Genomic DNA, 23845 nt, shown 5'->3' on the forward strand with positions numbered 1-23845 from the left:
GGTCCAGGTATCGGTGTCACTCCTGACCCATCTTTGTCTGATCTCGGCGAATAACCCTTTTCTCCTCCTTTAGCCCAAGCGAACTTCGCCAGTTGTCTCTGGGCATTGACCTTCGCCCCTCTGCCTCCCGCCGCCATTTTCAGGAAGACTCCAGAGATTTCCCCGGTGGCGGAAGAAGTAGTCCAACAGTAACTCCTGCCGCCCCAGTCTGCCAGTAATTCGTTTGTGGACCAGCCGCCTCTCACTCACTCCCAGCGTTAATATATAAACAGCTGTGCTCTTCCGTCCTGTATCTGTAGATCGCAGCAGCACCGGTAATCAAGTTGGTTCTGATCAAATTATGGCTGAACACAGTTCCTCCAAGAAGCTCAGTCCTCTTGGTTCATTAGGGAATCATCACCAGAGGGACGTCAAACCACTTAGAACAATACCATCAGTTTACATCATATGCCGTACATTAGGCCCCGGGCAGGCTTCTGTGTCCATCTGGCTCATTCAGGACCAGAAAGGGCTATCAGCACCGTGAGTGGCACAAGTGTACATAAAATGAGCAAAGTTATTCCCAGGGTGATACTGCATTCCGGTCTCGCGTGGGCGTAGTGCTTCCTTAACCCCTTCCCTGCTCATGACGAGCTCAGCTCGTCATGAGGCACAGTGGAGCTGTGCTTATGACGAGCTGAGCTTGTCATGAACAATGATATATCTTACTTTCCAGCACACAGCGGGAAAACCTCTAGCAGCCAAGGTGTTAAACTACCATGCAACTAGAAATCAGGCAGGTCACCATGGAGCCACCAGCTCGGGCTAAATTGTAAAATTCACAGGACCCCGGTTCAGGCCCATTGTCCTCTGAACTGCATGCCTCTCAGTGGGCCCTGCAGCCCTCGGCCGTTAGAAAGGGAGGGCGGGGGGGGGGGGGGGGGGGTTGAAGATTGACCGCCCCCTGTTCCCACAACACAAACAGTCCCCAGTGTGGCCTCAAATATTTATGCAGGCCTTTCCCCAATCTTCCCCAATGTACCTCACATAGGCCCAAAAGCTGACAGTAAAGTTTATTCAAAAATACTTGCCACAAGACTGTCAAGAATTATCTCAACAATTGTTTCTCGGTGGCAACATGGTTTTATTCCCAATAGAGATACGGCGGACCATATACGCAGAATTATAGCAATGATGGACTGGGCAGAAGCCTCTAACACACCAATAGGAATCACTATGCTAGATGCTGAAAAAGCATTTGATAGAGTAGCATGGCCCTATCTTTGGGATGTGTTATCTATGAAAGGCTTTTGTTCAGGAACGATAAACGCATTTAAGGCACTATATAAAAACCCAGTTTCAGCAATAAAAATAGGCCTTAATAAATCCGCATTATTTCCTATTCAAAGAGGAACACGACAAGGATGCCCATCTTCTCCTCTTCTTTTTGCTATATATATAGATATTTTTCTTAATCAGCTAAATAGGGATGAAAGCATAGTCCCATTACAGTTAGGAGGTACGACATATAGAGCCCTGGCTTACGCTGACGATCTGGTAGTGGTCACTAAGGACATTGAAAGAACGTTTCAGAGGATCGAAGAACTAGCGGGCATATTTGGATCTTTTTCTGGGTATAAACTAAACTTGTCTAAAACGCAAATTTTGTTTATAGGATCAAACCCACCTCCTATTATAAATATAGTTACTGAAGCAGTTTACCTAGGTATCAGATTAACCACACCTATTTCAAAGATACCTAGTATTAATTACACCCCGATTCTTAAAAAGGTTAACACAACTCTGGAAAGAATAAATCATTTACATGTATCTCTTCATGGTAGAAACAACGTTTTAAAGATGCTTATTTTGCCGAAATTTCTCTACTTATTTAGAACAATTCCCTTGGAATTTCCTTTAAGTTTTTTTCAAGAAATTGAAAGAACTGCAATAAGATTCTTATGGGGCTATAGAGGTATTAGAAGAGCATATAAGAAGCTGATTATACCGAAAGATAGGGGGGGGTGGGCCGCACCACATTTTCTGTTCTATTATTTAGCAGCCGCACTTCAATATATGTTTCCCTTAATTGTAGGTAAAAAAATACCCACTAATTGGGCACAATATCCAAATATCTATGAAATGGTAATAGGTACTGATGCAAATTATCATCTCTTAAAATTCATAGAGCCAAGCTATTACAAAAAAACTAAATTCAAGATACTGGCTGCAGCATATAAAGCTTGGCGAATTATTTAAAAAATGGTGGGAATTAGAAAAATTACTAGATATACGCCACTAAACTCAAATCAATGTTTTCCCACTATATTTAGAGACCAGGTGATGAAAAATTGGAATGATAAGGGGATTACCTTTCTCTCTGATTTGTATATTAATAATTCTGAAACATTACTTTCTTTTGCCGAACTACAGAATAACTTTAAAATTCCTTCTAATGATTATTTCAAATTTTTACAGATTCATAGCTTTCTACATTCACCCTCCAACATAGAAAGACAGGATTTAACCCCAATTTTACTTATAGATAGTCTAAATAATAAAAGAAGAATTGGGTTCTATTATAACACTTTAATGACTTATCTTGTGGATGACTTTAACAATCTGAGGGATAAATGGGAAAAGAAATTAGGTACAAAGGATATATTCTTGGAAGAATCAATCAAAATGGCTACCACTATTTTATTTTCTGGGCGTAATCGAACCCAACACTACATGATTTTGTGTGACCTATATTATACACCGGCAAAAGTTCTGAAATGGGGGAGTATTACTGGAATCAAGTGCAATCGCTGTGACTTAAGAGGGGCCGATACATTACATATGTTTTTTTCGTGTGCAAAACTTGCTGGATTAATTTGTGATGTTCAGAAATTTATTGAATACATTCTTCGTAAAAATATTGATATGTCACCTGAACTTATATTATTTGGGGTCTCCAAAGATTCAAAAGACATTGAACAAACCAACTTATTATTTATCATGATGGCTGAATTTCGCGCATGCATATCTCAGGAGTGGATTAGTCCAGAATCACCATCTTTTTCCACATGGAGGGGACGCCTCTTAGCTAGATATAAACTTGAATCAGCAATATATGCTACCAAGGGGAAAAAAAGGAAACAACTTGGGTTAAAAATTTGGTCACCAATTCAGAAATGGACTGATGAAGTAATGATATAATGAATTTTTGCACATTGCGAATTTATGTATTCTCTATTGTTTTGTATTTTGTATTGGTCTACTATATATTTTTTCGTATATGCTGTATAATATGCATTCTAATTTCTTTTCTAGAAGGAATTATGTTACAATCTGTATAAACTTGCAACTCAAATATCAATAAAAAAAAAAATAAAAAAAAAAAAACAAAAGCCGGGGCCTCAATTGCTTCTTCCACCCGGTGCCCTGATGCCTCCAATATAGATGTTGCCGTGGCCCCACTTCCTTCGCAGCCGAGGTCAATTGTACCTCCTCCCACACGCCTGCAGGCAGTTAACTCGTCAGTGTCATTGCGGTGTTGTATCAGGCTATTTAGAACCGCTGCACTGTTCTCAGCCGCTTCACAGGTCTTCTGTTCCGAGTGCGACTAGGCCTCAAAGCCAGGGCCTGAAGTTACACGCTCCCCGGCGCCGCAGCCCCTCCCGTGCGTCACTGCAGGGAAGAGAGCTTCGCAGCGCTCCGGGCCACCGCCGCTAGTGTCTGAGGCTCACCTCCGGCTCCCGCACTGGGTCGTCACTCGTGGCATGCAGGGAGGGGGAGCAGTCGTGACGGGAGAGCAGTTTAGGAACGGCTCGCAGTGCGAGCCGACGCCGCCATCTTCGTCCCCCTTCTCCTCACGGGATAGTCGTGGAGCCGGCAGCCGTTAGGAGGGTGCAGGCTCCTCAATACACATTTCGCTGCAGTGGGGGGGAGCACCGGACATAGCGCCGCACAAGTTTGGGCTGCTTGCTCAGGTCTAGACGGCTATAGAGCATCTAAAACATCTTGGATGGGCGAGAGCTTTCTCAGGCAGCAGCCATCTCTCTCGGCTGCTGGCCACGCCCCGGGTTTTGTTGATGTTCGAACCCCAATATATTTGAGGGAACTCCTCAGGACGTCGTCATCAAACTACCACATCACGTGCGTGGTTTGGGCGCCGATGGCTGAGGTGGCGTGAGCAGCTAGCTCCGTGCCTGATCCCGCCGATTATCCTGAGAACTGCCTGGGTTACGGTGATAACAGCAGGAACGGATGTCGGAACGAGTTCGGAGGCCTTCCTGCCCACTAGGGTGCAGTCTGGTGTCTCGGGGCACCCCTGATTGCGGTTTTGTTCCAGTGGGTGAAGTAGGAGGAGCGGCATCAAGATGGCGGCCGGCTCACCCGGAGGAACTAGTCCGCGACCCCCTGCTCACTGTATGTTGGGGTTGGCTCCTGGAGAACAACTACGGAGGAGGCGCAGCAGGCAATCCGCCGCTCCGCACAAAAATCAGTGGTTGCCGCTGGTTGGAGCAGGACACGATTCCCCACGAAAGAGAAGAAGCCGAAAGGATGGAAGATCTATAATGGCGCCCGCGCTGATGATGACCTAGGTTTCATGGCCCTGATCCGGTATCGCCGAAGAGACCATGGCGGCCCAGGAGCGGGGAAATGGATTGGCCCATGGTGATGCCCAATAAAGACGGAGGCGCTGGGGAGGACCTGCGGTTGGAGGCAGCTCGTAGCACCGTGGGAGCTGCGGTAGTGAAGTATGCCTACAAGGGTCCTGAGGCGGACGCTTAGGGACCAGGAGAGAACCGGACTGCGGGGCGAGTACGGCAGAGCTCCAATGCTGGACGAACGGAACTGTGGAAGCTGAGAGTCCTTTCCTAGGGCCACCGGTGAGTGCGGTGATGCGGGCCTGATCTTGGCGCTGCGGAGGTGGGGGCGGGAGCAGGCTCGTGGCGCTGGGCAGCCGGGGGCTGTGGAGGGCAGAATAGAGCACGGCAAAGGGGTAGCAGCCACAGTGACACCTGGGGGAGGCAACGGCAAGCTGTGAGGAGCGGCCTCCATGGTATACGATCAAAGGATGCACAGGTGTGTGAAGGGGAGCAACCAGTGACCAGCTGGGGACCATCGTGCTGCTTGCCCGTAGGCGAGGTGGAAGCTCAGATCAGTGAGGTTCAGTGAGTGCTCGCTCAGTAGGCTAGAATCCTTCGCTGGAGAGTAGGAGAGGACGCCCGGGGAGCGGAGTGGCGGTTGATGTGGACTGTAACCGGGAGGGAAGCAATGGGACCGGGGTAACCGCACCGGCCTGCTGGGAACTGCGTAGCTTGGGGCTCCAGAGAGAACCGAGAGGAGTGGAGGTGGAGTAAGCCACCCCATGAACAGGGTGAAGAGAGGAGGATATAGTGTGATAAATAAGTGTTGTGGATCTCCGGAGGAACGCGCAGGTCTGGACCCTGATCTTAAACCAGGGGAAGTTGGCGTGGGCTTTGTCGCGCTGGACAGAGTCGGTTGGCGACGAGGGGAGCCACGTGTTCACAAGGAATGAAATCCAAAGGCAGAAAAGATGAGGCCATGGACCCCGCGGGAGCCCACGGAGACGGAGGGGAGGTTGAGACCGCGACCTCAGAACAGAGACTGAACAAACGTCTTGATCAAATCCTTGAAGCCATAACGGCAACAAAAGAGTCCCTCCATCTGGACATAACTCAAGTTGCGACGGGGCTGGGGCTCTTGAGAGCGGATCATTCGAAATTAGTGGATAGGGTCAAAGACACTGAATCGCTTCTTCAGGACCTCCAACCAGCGGTGGTCACGGTAGAACGCAAATTGGAGGATGCACTGAGGAGTCTGGAGACACTGGAAAAGAAGGCTGAGGATGCTGAAAGTCGTAACCGACGCAACAACATTCGGGTTGTAGGCCTGCCCGAAAATATCGAGGGGACAGACATGGTTGCTTATCTGGAGAATTGGTTCAAGACTGCTGTTGCCCCAGAGGGCCTCTCTCCTTTCTTCACACTTGAGAGAGCTCATAGGGTCCCAGCCAAACAGCCCGCACCGGGCCGCCCTCCCCGCCCTGTGGTGGCCAGAGTCCTTCACTATAAAGACAGGGATCTATTGATCCAAAATGCAAGCTCAACGGGTCCTTTTCAGATAGACAATAGCGCTGTAACGATTTTCCTGGACTATACTCAGGCGATACAACGGCGCAGGGCCTCGTACCTGTCTGTTAAGAAAGAGCTTAGGGATGAAGGCATGCAATACTCGCTGCTATTCCCAGCTAAACTGAGGGTGATACTGGACGGGTCGACGCAGCTTTTCCTGACACCTGAGGACGCTTGGTCCTGGCTCGAAAGATACAGGGCAGGCACAGATCGTAGGGACAAGGGTGAAGGTGGAATACTCAAGCCTCTGCGGATGCACCAATCACAGCGCCTCCGCAAGAAAAACAGAACACAACAGGCGTCGCAGCGTGCACAGATAGCGGCTGATAAAGAAGGAGCTCTGGCCGCTACAGCGGCGATAACTGGTTCCCAGCAGGAGGACTCGACCAAAGGGACGGAATCCGAGGAGGACAGGAGACACTCTGGCACAGAGGTGTCGGATGATGATAGCACCAAAGGCCCGGAGGTGACGCCTAGATTGGCTGATGATTTGTAGGTGGCTTCTCTCTGCCTGAAACTTACTACTGAAGAACTGAGCATGGTGGTACTGGAGGGCCCGGTAAAAACTGTGTACTCTATAACTGTACCTTATTATTGCGGGATGTTGAGGGCTAGGGGCTGGTGCGGGAGCTGCCACCTGTCGGGCCGGACCACCAACCCCATTGCCCTTAAGGCAGCCTGTAGTGGCTACTGCAGGATAGTACTGTGTGAGTTGTTAGGGTAGTTTGGATGGGGACTGATAATGTGTTATTGGGACCTGTCCTGGGGGGGAGGGTTATTGAAGTTTTTCGGGGTGTTCTGTGTTCGGGGTTTGGCAGCGCTGGTGTGGGTAAACGAACTATGAAGGAGAAAGTAGAATAGGAAAGCTGCAATGGGAACATTACCTGAGTTGAAATGTATCACACGGAACGTTCTTGGATTACATACTATGTCGAGGCGTCACAAGGTGCATGCATATTTGATAAGGAGGGGAGTCCAGATAGCGTTGCTTCAGGAAACACATCTCACTAAACAAGAATGTATTGCGCTGCAGAGGAGTTGGAGAGGTCAGGTGTTTGGAACTGCTTTTTATGCGTTCGCCAGGGGAGTGTTAGTATGGGTGAGAGCTGGGATTCCGTTTCAGGCCACATACACTGTGATAGATCCTTTAATTAATTTAATTTAATTGCGGGTTTATATAGCGCTAGGAATCGACTCCCGGAGGAGTATCTCCACGCTTCGACCGCTGGGGAACCCGTCCTGGCTCACCCTGAGAGATGGTCCCTAATGGGTATCACTAAGGTGCGACCAAGCATCCCCGGCGGTCTGGGGGGGCCGTTGTGAAGATGAGGCAAGTTAATGCCCAGAGTTGCCGAGTGTGGTCCCTGACTGGAGTAGGCACAGAGGCGAGAATTATCGAGCCCGCTGACCATGGTCCACGACCCTGCCGCGTCGGGAATCGAACCCTGGTCCCGGGCCATCCTCTGCATACGGGTCTGCCGCCTCTAACCAGTGAGCCACACCTCTCCATCCTGAGGGTAGATATGTGATGGTGGCAGGGAGATTGTATGACAGAGAGGTGGTATTATGTAGCATGTATGCACCGAACACAGACCAACCCCGATTTTTAGATGTCCTTTCAGGAAAACTGGTGCATCTTTTATCAGGCCAAGTGATTATAGGTGGAGATTTTAATTCACTTACAGATGTAGCACTAGATAGGTCACACCCTCCATTGGTGGACTCCCAGGTCCGCAAGAATGCGAAGAAAAGGGCGGAGTGGCAGAGCGGGTGGGGGCTGATTGACAAATGGAGAGGGCACCACCCTGAGGATAGGGATTATTCCTTCTTTTCTGCTCTCCACGAACTGCATGTTAGTATTTACACTATTTTATGCACCCAGACACTGGCACCCTTGGCGACACATTCGGAGTACCTGGCTAGGACCATTTCGGATCATAACCCACAGTTGGTGTCCTTTAAATGGCAGCGCATGAGGGCAGAGGTTCCCACTTGGCAATTACGCCCAGACACCCTGGAAGACCAAACCTTTAGGACCACAATCCAAGAGGGTATTGAACATTATTTTGCCACAAATACCAAATCGACATCTACTAGAGGGATGGAATGGAATGCATTTAAAGTGGTGGTGAGAAGGCTGTGTATCATTAAACACTCGGGTGAAAGGGCAGTGGTGTTAAATGATGTCAAAAAAGCGGAGGAGGTGCTACGGGAGGTAGAGGAACAAAGACCGGAACAGAGGGAGTTACAGGACCGGCTTTTGGCGGCTAGGGAGCTCATGGCCACTGAGACAGAAAGGCTGCGTAGTTATGATTATAAGCAATATAGGGTAATGGTACATGCTGAGGGGGATAAGGTGGACACGCTCCTGGCAAGAATGGTGAATCCAAGGCCGGGGGGATGCCCGGTCCTGAGTGTTCGTACGGAGTCTGGGAATGTGGTCTACTCCCAATCTGAGATCATTTCGCGCTTCCTAAGATACTACACGACACTATACCAGAGTCACTTGGAGCCGGATACGCTGGAGATTGAGGGCTACCTGACAGGGATACAGCTACCGCAGCTAGAGGAGGACACAAAAAACATGGGTCAGGCAATTACTATAGCTGAAATCAGGGGAGCAATTAAACACAAGGCCAGGAACAAGACTCCGGGGGTGGATGGTCTCCCCATAGAGTTTTATATGACGTACATTGACCTCCTGGCGCCTCAGTACAGGAGGTCTATAATGAGGCGATGGAGCTGGGCTACCTGCCTGAATCCACGAGGGTGGCGCTGGTCGTCCCCTTTGTTGAAACCGCTGTCTATGTTGACTGTGGACTACAAAATACTGAGTCGCATACTGGCTACAAGACTAATGTCCCACATGACAGCATTGGTTCATGAGGATCAAGCAGGGTTCATACCAACTAGGAACACCTCGATCAATATCTGCCGCCTTATCAGAGTATTAGATAGTGATCTAGAGGATGAAGTGACGCCAGCTGTGTTATCGGTGGATATAGAAAAGGCGTTTGACAGCCTCGAATGGGAATATCTAGATAAGGTGCTGGAAAAATTTGGATTGGGCGAGAGATTTAGGCGCTGGACGAGGGTCTTGTATTCCTTCGCTGTGGCTAGAGTGCGTCTGGGCTCTGTTGTGTCACCAGAATATCCGGTGCAGAGGGGTACGAGACAGAGGTGCTCACTCTCGCCCCTGCTGTTTGCGCTAGCGATAGAACCACTAGCGGTCTACGCCAGATCGGGGTTAGCGTATGGTGGCCTGGTCTGTGGTGGACTTCCGCACTACATCTCGTTGTATGCGGATGATTTACTGCTGTTCCTGGCGGACACGACGATCGCACTGGAGGGAGCGGTGAGCATGTTGTCGAACTTTGGGAAGCTATCGGGACTTCGTGTGAACTGGACTAAAACGTGTGTCTTTCCTCTAAAGATGGACACACCCCGGCCACAACTAGCCGCTGATTTAGTGTGGGAGCGATCGTGCTTCACCTACTTGGGAGTTCGGCTCTACCATAAGGCAGAAGATATGTTGGAGGGGAACATAGGGTGCTGCATAAGAGCACTGAGGGGCAATGTGGCGTTTTGGGCAACCTTGCCTCTCTCGGTATTGGGGAGAGTTGCACTGCTCAAGATGGTGGCTTTGCCACGCCTACTCTATTACTTCCGTACTCTCCCGCTCTGGGTGCCACCTCGGTATTTTCGGGAACTACAGACGCTCACCATTGAGTTTTTGTGGGGGACCGGAAGGAGATGGGTGGCACTGGATACGCTGCTGAGACCGAAAGCGGAGGGGGACTGGCAGTTCCTAACTTCGAACTTTATTACCTGGCGGCGCAACTGCAGATCCTTACACAGAATGTAACACAGGAATTTAGGGGTCCAGAACAAGCTCGTGGATCGGGGATACAGAGGCATGTCCTCTCCTATATTGTTATGCAACAGCACCTGGTGGTCCAAAATGTAACCCTGGAGGAGAAGACCCTGAGGTTGTGCTGGAATTAAAGCCAAAAGAGGGCGAGAGTAGCACACCCCTAGGCACCCGAAATCCCTCTAGGCATGTTGACAGCATTGCCACGCGGAGGGGACTGGTCCCAACTACTGGAATGGGAGGAGCCGGGGTTACAAATGGTGGGTGACTTATATGCTGATGGCGAGTTGTTACCCTTCCGGGCGCTGCAAGACCAATTTGGCATTCCTGATGGAGGTTTCCTTTTGCACATGGTTGTTACTACAGTGGTGCGGAAACATTGGAAAACAGGGCAGTTAGAACCACAAACCACGATGGCATGCCAATATGTGGTAATGGCAGTGGGTACGTTTAAGGCGGTCACCTGCCCACACTCACGAATGCTTTGCGAAGGTCTGGAACCCCGGATGACTCTTCAACAGAAATGGGAGGCAAGTATAGGAAAACTCATTCTGGACACGGCTTGGGGTCGTATCATGACGAGGACATGGAAAGGGTGCAGGAATGCACGGTTTCAGCAGGTACACTTTTTTATAATACACAGAGCCTACCTCACCCCGGGAAAGATCCGGAAATAATCCCACGTGCAGGACGCAGCATGTCCTAGGTGCCTAACGCCTGATGTGGAGCTAGACCACATGATGTGGGATTGTCCGAAATTGGGGCCCTATTGGTCCGAGGTAGGGACGCTTCTTAATGAAGTCACTGAGCGGCAAGTGGAATATGACATGGCGACTTGTCTGTTACTTTGGTTTCCTCATACTAGGACGACCAAGATAACTAGTAAATTTATTGACTTGGGCCTTATTCTGGCCCAGAGGGAAATAACCTGGCATTGGAAATCGAAGGAGGGTCCCTCTAGTAGGCGGTGGGCGAACAAACTCCATAAATGGGCCCATAGCGAGAGCACGATAAGACTACGCCAGGCAGCCCGTACAGCTAATGAGAGGAGTCTAGAGGCAGCGCGCGCATGGGCAGAACTAGTGAGAGCGTTAAGTGACAGCCTATCACCAGCAGAAGAATAGAGTATGAGAGTTGTATGTGTTGTTCCATGTAAGATACAGAAGGTTGTTTGCGATCCTACAGGTTTCCTCCTTTTAGGTGCTAAGAAACCGAACGTAGGCCCACACCAGCTGCAGTTTAGGGGGGGGTGGGTTTAATCGGGTTACTGAAGGTATCTACTGTTAGTACGGGAAGGATGGACCTCTTAGAATTAAGCATATGGTTCCTAGGATCGTGCAACCAGACTGGCAACTCCCTTCGAGGGGCGGCCGTAGAGTGCAGGCCCTACACTGAGGTTTACTGTAGAGTAATAGGGGTTTGACACTAGGCCAGGGCATTACATTATCAGAACCTACAGATACACACCACTTAGGTCATAAGTCTGGTTAACTGAAAGGGCCCAAGACATGGAATTACAGAAAAGCAGATACTAGATGATCCGAATAGCAGAGATTAAGGTCCCCCGCTTGAAACACAAATTATGACTTTGATTTGCTATTGCCACCCGACCTCCGGGATGTGGGCTAAATGGCTGTGATATGCAGGAGTTATATTGAAGACGAAGCATTGATTTATTTTGCCGGCGGGATACCCAAAACAGTTGGATGTATATTGTCTAATTCTGCAATAAAAATAAAGTTTCAAACAAAAAAATAAATAAATCAAACTACCACATCACCTTGGTGTAGATACTGTCAACCTGTCCAACTATCATTAATTCCGTGGTTATCATGATATCGCCAGTGTTTCACTGTCGAATCTATATAACAGTTGCGTCAAAAATGTGGGAGACCTCCGTTTACCTCGCTCAAATGCTCCCCTTGCGTAGTTGATGCGGGAAAGGCCACAGGACCAAACAGGTAATTCAAGAAAATACCAACTTTCTACTAGTGTCATTTTCAGAATTGTAATATAAAATCCGACTTCACCATAAGTTAGGATTTTAAATTAGGATTCCAGATACACCAAACATGAACCAATTATCTCTTCTCATTTGGAAAGAACTCTGATAAAATTTAATAAGGCAACTTAAATCTTATCGTATGGGAGAAATAGGCCTTTCAGTAGTGAAAAACACATTTCAGAGTTGTTCAGTACCAGGACATGTAAAATCTAAAAGTTCATGGCCAACGTTTTAAATACACTACATGCTTCCCTTGGGGCTGTCTTGGGCCTACTTTAGGGGTGTCCTGTATGTATAAAAAGGAAGGTTTGGGCCTGGCAAATGGTTTATTTTGTCAGGTCAACATGGAGGTTAAAACTGCACACACAGGCTTTTCAATGGCAGGCCTGAGGCATATTGAAAGGCCCACTAAAGTGGGTGGCACAATCAGTGCTGCAGGCCAACTGGTAGCATTTAATTTAGAGGCACTGGGCACATGCAGTACCACTTTACTAGATACCTATAAGTTATTTGAATATGCCAATTGGGTATGAGCCAATTCTACATCTTTTAAGGTGAGAGCACATACACTTCACCACTGGCTAGCAATGTAATGTGCACAAAGCCCTAAGGCAATCAAAACAAATTCATCGAAAAGTGGAGTCCAAAGGCAAAAGGTTTGGGGGGTTACCCTGCAAAAATAGCCCAGGTCCAACACAGTCAGTACCAATCACTGTGATGTGATGTGTAATATTAACACCCACATGCAGAAGTAGTTACCAACTCATAATATGAGTAGGATAGCTAATCTGTGGTGCAGGAGATCTATCCTATGGCATATTTGCATTTTCTCTGCACATACATGTAGCATTTAAGCCATCCCATCACTTTAATTAATTTATTTATTTATTTATGGAATTTTTATTGCGCATACAATTACCCGAAGGTGTCTCGGCGCATATGTAGGCTAGCGGGACCAAAATAACAAAATTCACTGGTTAAACAACCATGTCTTCAAGAGCCTACAGAAGCTCATCAAGTTGGGGGCGTTTTTGATAGTGAGTGGCAGAAGATTCCAGAGCTTTGGCGTAGCAACCAGAAAACGTCTGTCTCCCCAAGTTGCTGTTCTTGTGCGGGGTACCGGTAGGAGGCAGGTGTTGGCAGATCTCAGCAGCCTTTTAGGGGTGTACAACTGAAATGCATCGATCAGAAACTTGGGCCCGACGCCATGCACTGCCTCATAGGCAGTGCAGAGGGCCTTGAATTTAATTCGGCTCTCTACTCTGAGCCAATGAAGCTGGCGAATGGCGAGAGTAGTAGGCTAGCGGCGAGGAATGTCTAGGAGAATTCTAGCAGCCGCGTTCTGTATAGACTGTAGCTTAGACAGAACGAGTTTCTGAGAGTTGAGAAATAGGGCATTTCCGTAATCAATTTTGGAAAACACCAAGGTGGTAACTAGGGTCTTCCCAGCTGAGATGGGGAGGTAAGGCAGCAATTTCTTAATTTTCTTTAAAGTAAAGAAGGCAGAGGACACAACCTTGTTGACGTGAAGGTTGAATGTCAGCTTGCTGTCGAAAATAACTCCCAGGTTTCTCGCCTTTTCCACTGGGACAGGTGGAGAGCCCAGCTGGTTGGGCCACCAAATGGAGAACCATTCTGGGGAGAGATTGCCAAAGGTCATAACCTCGGTTTTGTCCGAGTTTAGCCTCAAGCAATTGGAGGACATCCAAGTACTGACAGCGAGCATGGCCTCCTGGAAATTGGCTGCCACCACTGGACCGTCCTTGTGAATCGCCAGAACCAGTTGGGTGTCATCTGCATAAGATGTCAATCGGACCCCGTGGGCCTTTATTACCCTCGCTAAGTCCGTTACGTAGATGTTAAATAACGTGGGACTTAGCGAGGAGCCCTGTGGAACTCCACAAGGTAGTGCATCTGCCCTGCAACCACAGCAGCACTGAAACAATTATGTAGTATTTTATTGGTACATGTGATATTAGTAAAAGTTCAAATGCAATTTCTTTATATGGCACTCGGTACCACACTTGCAATTTCTAAGAGCTATAAATAACAAGTGTTAAAATTACCTAATCTAGTGATAGACCTCTCGAAGGAGAGGATAGGTTGGCCTTGCTCTGATTTGAAATCGCATAGCACATGGTGCTACTGTTGTGGCCCTGTTGATTTGCATTTGTCCTGTCCTATTTGATACAAGTTGCACTACTGATGTCCTTGGCCAGTTTGGGGGCAAGCCTAAGCAGGTGTTACAGGTTTCCTTTACCAAAGTAGTTCAGGCTGGGTCTTGCAATGATGATGGTCGGTTGATCATCTTTGATGCAATCTAGAGCTCATTCCCCTGTTTAATAGAGTACTAAATATAGTGTGACCTAAGTGGGAAGTGTTGGTGTTGTGTATGAGGTTTTGAGTGGTTCTGTGGACTAATTGATGTGACATGACGATCTATGTCAGGTAGTTTATGTCAGAAAGTGTAGGAAAATGGAAAGAGCGGCATTAGTGTACATTTTGTAGCGCTCGTCTGTTACATAACTGGGCATGATTTACCTCTTTGCCGTCTTCTTCAGAATTGGTGCAAACATTGTGAGTCTGACTTCTATATCCAATTCGGTGCTCGCTAGTGAGTTTGTGGTTTATGGTTTCCTTGCTGAATTGGGTGCAAGTTGAAATTTCCATGTATGATTGCTTTGTTCATGCCCCACAAAGGTGTGGACTTGCATACAAGTTTTCTTTGTGTGATCTGTGCAGCCCAGTGCATGCCCTCATTGTTCTGTATTTGGGTATGGCCCAAAGCGAGTGTGCAGCAATTACTAAACTGGCTGAGGTTCTATCTTTTGGTAAAGGTCGAATGCCCCAAAGTGGGAGTGCAGGGCCATCGACAAACAGATCACATTGCTGTGGCCACCGAGGTATGGCATGTGTGTAAAGAATCCAGCCAGAGAACTGCAAATGAGCAATCCATAACCAAAGATACTATGTGGAGATCAGTTCTTTAGAGGTTTGACCTAGAGAGGGAACATCCAGGGTTTCATTTTTTTAGATACCTCTGATGGTATGTCATTTCTTCATTCACATCAGGAAGGCATTTCCTGGTATCTTTGATGCAATGGGGCACGTCACGCATATGTGACAATTTCCCACAATAGCTTCATCATCTGGTAGTCAGAAAGTGTTGCATAATTGCAGAGTGGAAACCTTGGGCACTTAACCTCATAGATGCTAGTAAACATCCCTCCCCAGTGCTGCGCTGTCCATTGGAACCAGTGCTGAATGGACGTCCAATGGTCGTGCGCAGCACTGGGGAGGTAGTGCTGCCGCACCGACGCAGCACTTAAGGGGTTAAGGAGTTGTTGCTGACACAAAAGTTAATGTATTGATGAATGAAAGGTACCTGAATATCAACTCCAAAACCATATTTAACCATAATATTGTGGTAAATAGGAACTGACACATGTACATAGATGCATCAGTTTCCTTGCGCCAGCGCCGCATGTCGTTGCCCCACCATGGATGCGCTGTATTTATACAGTGCTCCATGGTGCAAGGATTAACAGATGCGTCAGAAATTCTGACGTATCTGTTGGCCCAAAAGTGATGCATTGCTGGAGTTGCTCATGAAAGTGACGCAACTCCAGCAAAGTGCCACAACAGATAGGTAGTCCCATTCAAAAAGCCCTGTGTTATTCCTTACGCCTGGTCGGAGCAGGCGTAGGGATTTTGGCGCAGTGAAGGCGTAGAGTGAAGCAGTGAAATGTTGTAAATTTCACAGCGTCAGTTCTACATGGCTTTGTGTTTGGGAACGCCCACCCTGCATACATTATACCTGACGCAGTTATAATGTGACGCAGGGCTTTACAACATGACGCATCCCCCTAGATGTGTCACGTTTTAAATTGGCCGCATTGTTTGCACTGCCGTTACGTCAAAAGAAAGTGACACAATGGCGGCGCAAGGGGCTTGAAAATCTGCCCCATAGTGACTACAAAAATATCAAGGGACATACATTGGTGGTAAGCATATTGTGTGCACATGCACCCACCCACACCCATAAAGACACATAACAACCACCCTGTAGTAATGCTGTGCTCAAATAAGTGTAAAATTCATAGGAAAGATGCATAGTGAATATAAAACTTTTAGATCATTGAATATGTATTAGAAACAGGGCTTGGGTTGGGCAACCTGTCCTTCCTCTTGGGACTGGTCCACTTATATCCAGCCAAAGGCAAGAAATAGCGTACGGATTTGGAGGATGTGGTTCTGTCTGGAACAAATCCATTTGGATCTGGGTAAACCAGGTGGACCAATGTATGCTGAATCCGGTTTGAAATCACCTTCCCCTAGATTTTTCAGTCTAGATTCAATATAGACAATGGGCGATATGAGTTGTGCTCAAGTGAATCGCAACTGGGTTAGGCAGCAGGAGAATAAGTAATTCCTGAGATGATGGCAGTAGCATGCTCTGCACCATGGATGCCTCATAAACCTCCGACAATTCAGTTTGGGAGCTTTATACAAATTTAAGTTGGAGGCTGTCGACTGCTGGGGGACCTGCTGGTTGAAAGCTGCCTGTGGCAATGTTGGATTCTGTCAGTGGCCCCTCTGTTTTGCGCGCTTGATCTTTTGTAACCTTCTGCAGATGGAATTACTCCAAGACACAGTTTTTGCAAATGTCTACTGTGATTAGCTATGGGTATAACTGCTGGTAGTAGTCAGTGAACACTGCATTTATATCTGTTTCTATGTGCATATCATGTCAATTTCGGTGATGGATACCAGCTATGGCCCTTTTGCGTTTCTCAGCCTGATTCCAGATAGCTAATCAGCAACCGGATTTGTCAGTTTCCGGGTGTCTGCAGCAGTTTATCTATTGTAGATTTCAGCTGAATCTAGTACTTAAACAAAATGCAGGATACTCACCATGGAAACACTGCAAGGACATACAAATTGCACAGTAGTAGTACACAAACATCTGTTAACATCACTTAACATAAACAGTCCTCATATGCTCAAGTAGATTCCACTACTACTGCTCCAATAGTCATCTTAATGCCAAGAATGATCCCGACAATTTGAAAACTTAGCTTCAAGCCCTTTCACATGTTTAAAAGTATAGCAAGTATCCACTCACAAATGAGCCATGGAGTGGTTAAAATCTAAATTTTCATCAGGAAACAAGTGAAGACCTTTTTTGTATCATGTATTTGATTGACAAGAACATGCCTTGAGTTTTCCATGCTTACAAGCCACATGTCATGATTGAATACTACTTAAAGCAGCATTACTAACTCAGTTTATTTTATTATTCCCACTACAGGGCTGAAAAGTATGGTCCAGTTGTACGTATGAATATTTTGCACGTCGTGGCACTAATTGTAACCAGTCCTGAAGCAACAAAGGTAAAGTGAATAGCTAGAGTGTGATGGAGCAGAAATCTCAAGGTCATTTCTCCTTGCAAAAAAAACACTACCGTCAAGGCGATAGATATTTTCCACCATGTGATGACCAAGAGGACACCTACGTAAACATGAGCAAATCAAATGAAAATAAATATTTTAGTTAGTAATGAGAGTTGTGAGTAGTTTTACAGGGATTTATTTTCCAATCAAAATGTAAGTTTCCCTGACTCATTATTCATTAGTCAGATATCAATCAGGTTACAACATTGAAAAAAAAATAGAATCAATACAGAGCATATCATAGATTGCAATACAGCGCATTCCATAAAATGGACATGGTTGGGCTCAATCAAGGGTTCATCATTGGGGTCTAACCTTGGCTTCATGCATCGATTCATGACACCTAGACATTCAATGTTCAGTTTCGTCACAATTTCTTTTGCTGGCAGTAGTCTCAATTCATTTGAATTTAGACATTTGTATTTATTTAATTGAATTATTACTGTGTTTTATAGAGCGCGAACTTGACCCGTTAGGGCATCAGATCGCTTTACAGGCAAAATAGCATTGTACAAAAGACATAGAATCACCAAGTAAAAAAAAAAAGAAAAAATAGTAGGGGGCAGGATATAGGATACATAGGCGATAGAGAGACACATATTTACAAATTACATATACAGTTACTCAAGATGAGATACGTGTTTACAGATTACATTTACCATTACTCAAGACAAGATCCCAGGTTTCTGGGTGAGATGACTAGGAAATTCGTGGGGAGGCAATAGACAGCCGTGGATCCGGGTCATAGTGGTGGTTGACATGTTTTGATCACAATATTTTTCAATAGCAACTCCACAAAGTAAGGGACTATTTCAGTACTTGGACATTCCCTCCTTATATTCTCATTCTTTTTGTGACTGACATCAACCGTAGCCACTAAGCTAAAGCAGCTGGGCATTTCTGTGACATTGGGGTCAAGGGTTATTGGGAAATACGTATAAGACTTTTGAACATCTTCATGTTATTAAACAGGCACTGAGAGAGCGCAGCCCTCCCTCTCACTGCAAATTGGTGTATATTATTTTAAATAAACTGGCATCCCTAGTGCCAGGGCGCAACACATTTTTCTTTCAACTAGGAATGCTTTTGTGCAATTGTTGAACCAGATCAGGCACATCCTTGTGTGTCATCCTCAGTGAATGCTTGCCACTAGGGAAAGGTTTGGTATCCACTGTCTACATCAGCCAGCCATTCCCAAAAGCATCCTCGATTATTTCTGAAGTTGAGGTGAATTCATCTGGTGAATTGCTTCCACTCTCTCTAATGGCACGTTTCTAGCTCTTTTTCCAATTATGTGCACCAGATATTGATCTTCTTTTTAACAACACTCCTGACTATCCCCATGCAATGGCACTGTGATGTAAATGTGACAAAAATCAATAACAGTAAGCCATTCTTCAGTACTTGGAATGTGAAAGAATAGTTGACAGGATTCGGTACCATATCACAACATGGAACAATATGCTGTTAATCTCCTGCACTATTCTGTTCTTCTCATTTAGTTTCTGTAAACCTGTGATCAGAGATTTACATGAACTTCCAATCAATTGGCTCAAAAATTCTTAACTCAGTTTATCTCCAATTATGGATGAAATTCCTGCAACTGCCTCTTGTATTAAATTGTATAAGGGTATTCTTGAATACATATCAGCTGGTTTTAATTTGACTAAAACTGGTTCTGTACATTTTAATAATCTGTCATATTTCTCTGTGAACTCCCATACTTCTGGGTTTACTATTTCTTTAAAATAAGACATTCATTTTTCAACTTTCATTTCTGAAAACAATCCTACAGATCTCTCTTGTTGGGCCATTTTAAACTGTAAATCCCCATTAGGAATCTGATATTTAACATCATCCAGTGTGCAGTCAACTATGCTATTTAATTTGCAATACAAATGTTTTCCTGTCAGGCCTAAAGTGCTTGAATCACAAACAACAAATTGGCAACATTTTTCAAATGAACCTATTTTAGCTGCAACCTTCTCTAAAACTGGGTTTGTAATTTAAAACTCCTACATTTTTTTTATGAGCGTATAAATACAGTGACTCATTTACAACTCACAGTGGACACTCGCGATAAATTATTGCTGAGCTATCCCACCTTACATGATACAAATATATAGCAACTCCTCCTGGGGCACAGCAGTATTACTGGCCAAAGGCCCACTTCTCTCAGCCCACTCCTAACATGACATTAACCATCACTAGTGTTGCATTACATAACGATTCATCAAATAGAAAATACCTCATGCCATCTTGCAAGCCACCCCCCAATTTGTCGATTTTAAGTAAAGCCTGACCCCTCAGCCTCTCCTGTTTCTTTGCCAACTAAATACTGCTGGTGTAGGGCACAAAAGCTCTCAGGGCAGCTCTGAGGAGGCAACAAGTCATTATACAATTCAAATTCTGCGTTGCAATACACCAGCTCTTTGGACCAGTCAGTGACTGTAGGCGCAGGTCCAAACGCTCAATGCATCGTGATCCTTCATTTGTAGAGCAACAATCCCATACCTATTAGCTTTCACATCTCTTTCTGCATCTTCGCAGTATAACCCAGTAGCCCCAACAGAGGGTCCATTGGCAGGGAAACACCTGTGATTTCATTCAGTGTTTGAAAGATCTGTTCCCAAAACTTTACTAGCCCTGGGCACAACCAGGGAACATGTAGAAACCCAGCTGAGCCAGCCCCACATCTCTCACATGGTAAACTCTTTCGAGGAATTTAAAATGGATCAGGCGATGCCTACAGTTCAGGGATACGTGTTGTGTAACCTCGCAACAATACCATCAAACAGTGTCTGGAAGTGCCACACCGAAATCTGGTTACCATTTCAATCTGGCCATAGTATAGTGATTCCTTCTATAATCCTGCGTTATATCATAGACAATAGAAATAAACCTTCTGGGGGGAGTGGAGCGCAGTAGGTGAGAGAGTGCCCCCAACACAGCTGCCTCCGACATGTCCTCACCCAGAAATTCGTGCAACGCCTACCTCACCCTATGGAGGTGAAATTGAGCTAGAGGTGTATATTCGTGCCCCTCGATGTCAAGCTAAGCCTATCCATGAGCATTTCCCTCAGAAAACAAGTCGCCTATCTTGGTGATATTGAGTGTCGTGAGGGCCTGCACAATCGCCCTCTCTCTACTTATCGGCAGCCAGTGGCACCACTCAATCGGGGTCAGGATCGTGCCTGCCTGTCTCTTCAGCAGACTTTGCCACGCATGCACCACAGAGTTGACAAAGTCAAGAATGCTAGTCCTCCTGAGAGGAGCCAGAATTAATAATAGTGGAAGTGAATCAGGCGCTGCAGCCACGTTTTCGATCAGTAGATGAGGAGGACACATTTCCTTGTGAGTCCAATGGAAGGTGTGGGAGCCCTGTGCCACTCTATAATATAACTATAGGTCTGGAGCCCCCGTCCTCCCATAGAGTATGGCAGAGTGAGAATGTCCCACTTGACACATGGATGTTTTCCTGCCCAGGCCAATCTCACTAAAAGAGATCTCAAAGATGTGCCCAGGGAGCACGATCGGCATGTTTAATAATGAAAATAAGAATCTGAGGAGTACCACCATCTTCATTACAGATGTGCGTTATAATAAAGACAAAGGAAGGCAGATCCACCCATCTACTTCTTCCTCTAGTCTGGTGATTGCTTTCGCTGAGAACTAGGCCTGAGTCTGAGGTCCATTGTAGACTCAGCGAGCAGCAACCTTTGACTGATGACCTGTTGGACCTTGGACTGTCTGTCAAAGTACCTAAGACTGCCTGCCCTCTATTGGACTGGAGTTCCAACATACTTTTCTGCTGTTCAGACTGCTGGGAAAAGCTTGGAAGGGACACCTTCTTGCACATAAACAATCTTTAAAGGCTTTTTGCTGTTTCTATGTGTGCTGCAGAATGCAGTACATGAAGAAAGAGCAACATACAAGGAGAAAGTCATTTTTTACCTCATATAGCCTGTTTGAGGCCAGGTATTTCCTGGTCTTATTTTTGGCACTGCCTCATACCTTGAAATATGGGGCAGCATCAAAAAGAAATGGGTGTTGGGGCGGAAAGCCCACTGCAGCACCCATTGCCTGCCCCTTTCACGCTAATGCTGCTTGAACAGGGGTATCATTTGCAAGGCTGCGTTAAGCCACGGTAGGTGACTTAATGTCCTATGTAAATAAGGCGAAGGACTTAACGTCACCAGAACGTTACTAAACATGATGTTCTGGTGATGTTAAGTCCTTGTAAATATGCCCCAACATCTCTCTGGAAAACTGGTGGACTGGTGCTATTCTCTAAATTAGGCCTCATTTTATTGAATTATATCTGAGATTACCACAGGGCAGTCATGTGTCAGCCTTAGCCATTTTTTGCAGGGTTTGAGTTGGGGCTGTGTAGAGTCATTTTCCTAGTTTTATGTGTGCTACAACAGCATTGCTTTACTCCATATTTACAAGGCCATGAAAAACCATGCAGGTCGGCTTTGTGTGCCCTTGTAAATATGGGCTGGCACACTGGGCCTTTGGAGCATCATAAAAGTGACAAGCTGGCGATGTACAAGTGAAGCAGTGGGGCTTCCCTTGAGATAAAGAGTCGTAGTTAATACATTCAGCACTTATCAACATTTTCTCCCTTTTTGTTTAGGACATGCGATATGCTTCCTACAGCTTTCATCTTTCTGATGTATGAATGATGTTGTGACTACCCCTCCAAAAATATGCAGCCTAATGCTGATTTAAAAAAATGTCAGTATCCAACTATGTACTCCATGTTTATTTGACTTATTTTACAAAGACTTCATACATATTTTTCTGTGACAGCCCAATGAAACTAAAACACATATTTATCTCTTTGCTTCTAGGAATTCCTGATGTCGCCAAACTATTCAAAGGATCCACTCGCTTATAAAAGCCTTTTCGCTGTGTTTGGTGAAAGGTAATAATCGCTGTACTATTTATGCAGCAAATTCTTCTGTGTTTGAGCAGAGGAAGTAACTACCTCGATCCAAAGTCTGAGAATACACCTAGTGGCTTCCATGGACGTCTTCCCACTTCAGGTCCCCACTCAGGCTGCAGCGGAAGAAGAAAGATCTTCCATGTGGCTGGGGCATGTTATTTTTCCCCGGAATTGCCATTAGCTCACGTATCAGGCTGACTTCATACATTCTGAAACAGAAATTATCTAGCTCCAGATGCTATCATTGTGTGTGATGTTAGGGAGCACAGCACCCAGATCACCAGATTGCAATGTAAAGGTACCATTGGAAAGGGAAATTATGCCCTTTCCTGAAAGGGCCTTCATTATGCCCCACAAGGGTAGATCTGGTGGGTGCGGTTCTGGCATTACTCCAATTCACCCACCCCATTAGTCTATAAGTATGTGAGTAAATTTATTATGTTTAATTATTTAACCGCTCATAATGTACACAAGTTTCAAGTTTACTTATTTATGATCTTGGAACTCCAAAGAGATCCACACAAACTGAAAGACCAACATCATATAAAAAAAATGTGTAGCAAGGTTACTACAATCATAAGCAAAAGTCGGCAGTAAAAGATCTCTAAATACGAAACATTAAAATATTTTATACAATAGAGAAAGTTAAAATATCCTTTATGGCCTTAATACTATATAACATCAGATAAAACCAAAATTAATAACTGCAACCTTCATATAATGTGCGTTAATGCAAATTTAAAAAACACTTAAAGAAGTTAAAAATCCTATGACAGAACATTTAATTTAGTGGCTCATAAATAGTATCAGTTAGTGCAGAGGCTGAAAGAATAGATAATTGTAAACAAATTGGTCTCATCCATTTACACGGACACAATGATAGAGCCGGACAAATAAATAGCACATGATTAATGTCCTGGATGGTGTTATTACACAGATTACAAATAGGAGAAGAACCATACCATTTAGACAGTACTTTATTTAAAGGAAGCATACCCTGCCTCAATAATAGCCGAAAACGGTGCACCCCATGAGGCAGGTTCCAGGAAATATAAGCCTTGACTTTATTTATCATACAAGAGTCCATGGCCGGGTGGATACCCTTCTTTAAGATACAAGCTTCCCTATCCCTAGTGAAACTTAATTCCCAAGTGGCCTGTTTCAAAGAGGCCCTTAATTGATATGGCGATAGGGTGAAACGCAGAGACTCATCCAGTTGTAGCAAGTCAACAGCAATTCTAACATTTTTAAGAATTAATGACTGCTCCTTTAAACTTCCCAATACTTTCTTCTGAATAAAAAATCTTAGTGTGCCAGGATCACCCCTTACCAGGGTTACAACCCATCGCACTATCCCCACAAGACACTGTACCCAACTACTTCTTAAACCAAATTCTAACCGTAGAGCAGCCGTGGGGCAAGCACAGTTGAATGAGGCTA

The 23845-nt window shown here is 45.6% G+C and overlaps 1 protein-coding gene across 1 annotated transcript in view; it reads left to right on the top strand.

The window, feature by feature from the left end:
• The window catches only part of LOC147690169 (cholesterol 24-hydroxylase-like), a 445247-nt gene that overhangs the window by 106039 nt on the left and 315363 nt on the right, over nucleotides 1-23845 (top strand). The window contains exons 3-4 of the mRNA XM_086937761.1: nucleotides 17313-17394; nucleotides 22311-22384. Coding sequence (XP_086793887.1) covers nucleotides 17313-17394; nucleotides 22311-22384 — 156 coding nt within the window. The remainder of the gene's footprint in view (nucleotides 1-17312; nucleotides 17395-22310; nucleotides 22385-23845) is intronic.

This window comes from Lissotriton vulgaris, chromosome 9 (genome assembly GCF_964263255.1).
Source record: "Lissotriton vulgaris chromosome 9, aLisVul1.2, whole genome shotgun sequence".
Taxonomy (NCBI): domain Eukaryota; kingdom Metazoa; phylum Chordata; class Amphibia; order Caudata; family Salamandridae; genus Lissotriton; species Lissotriton vulgaris.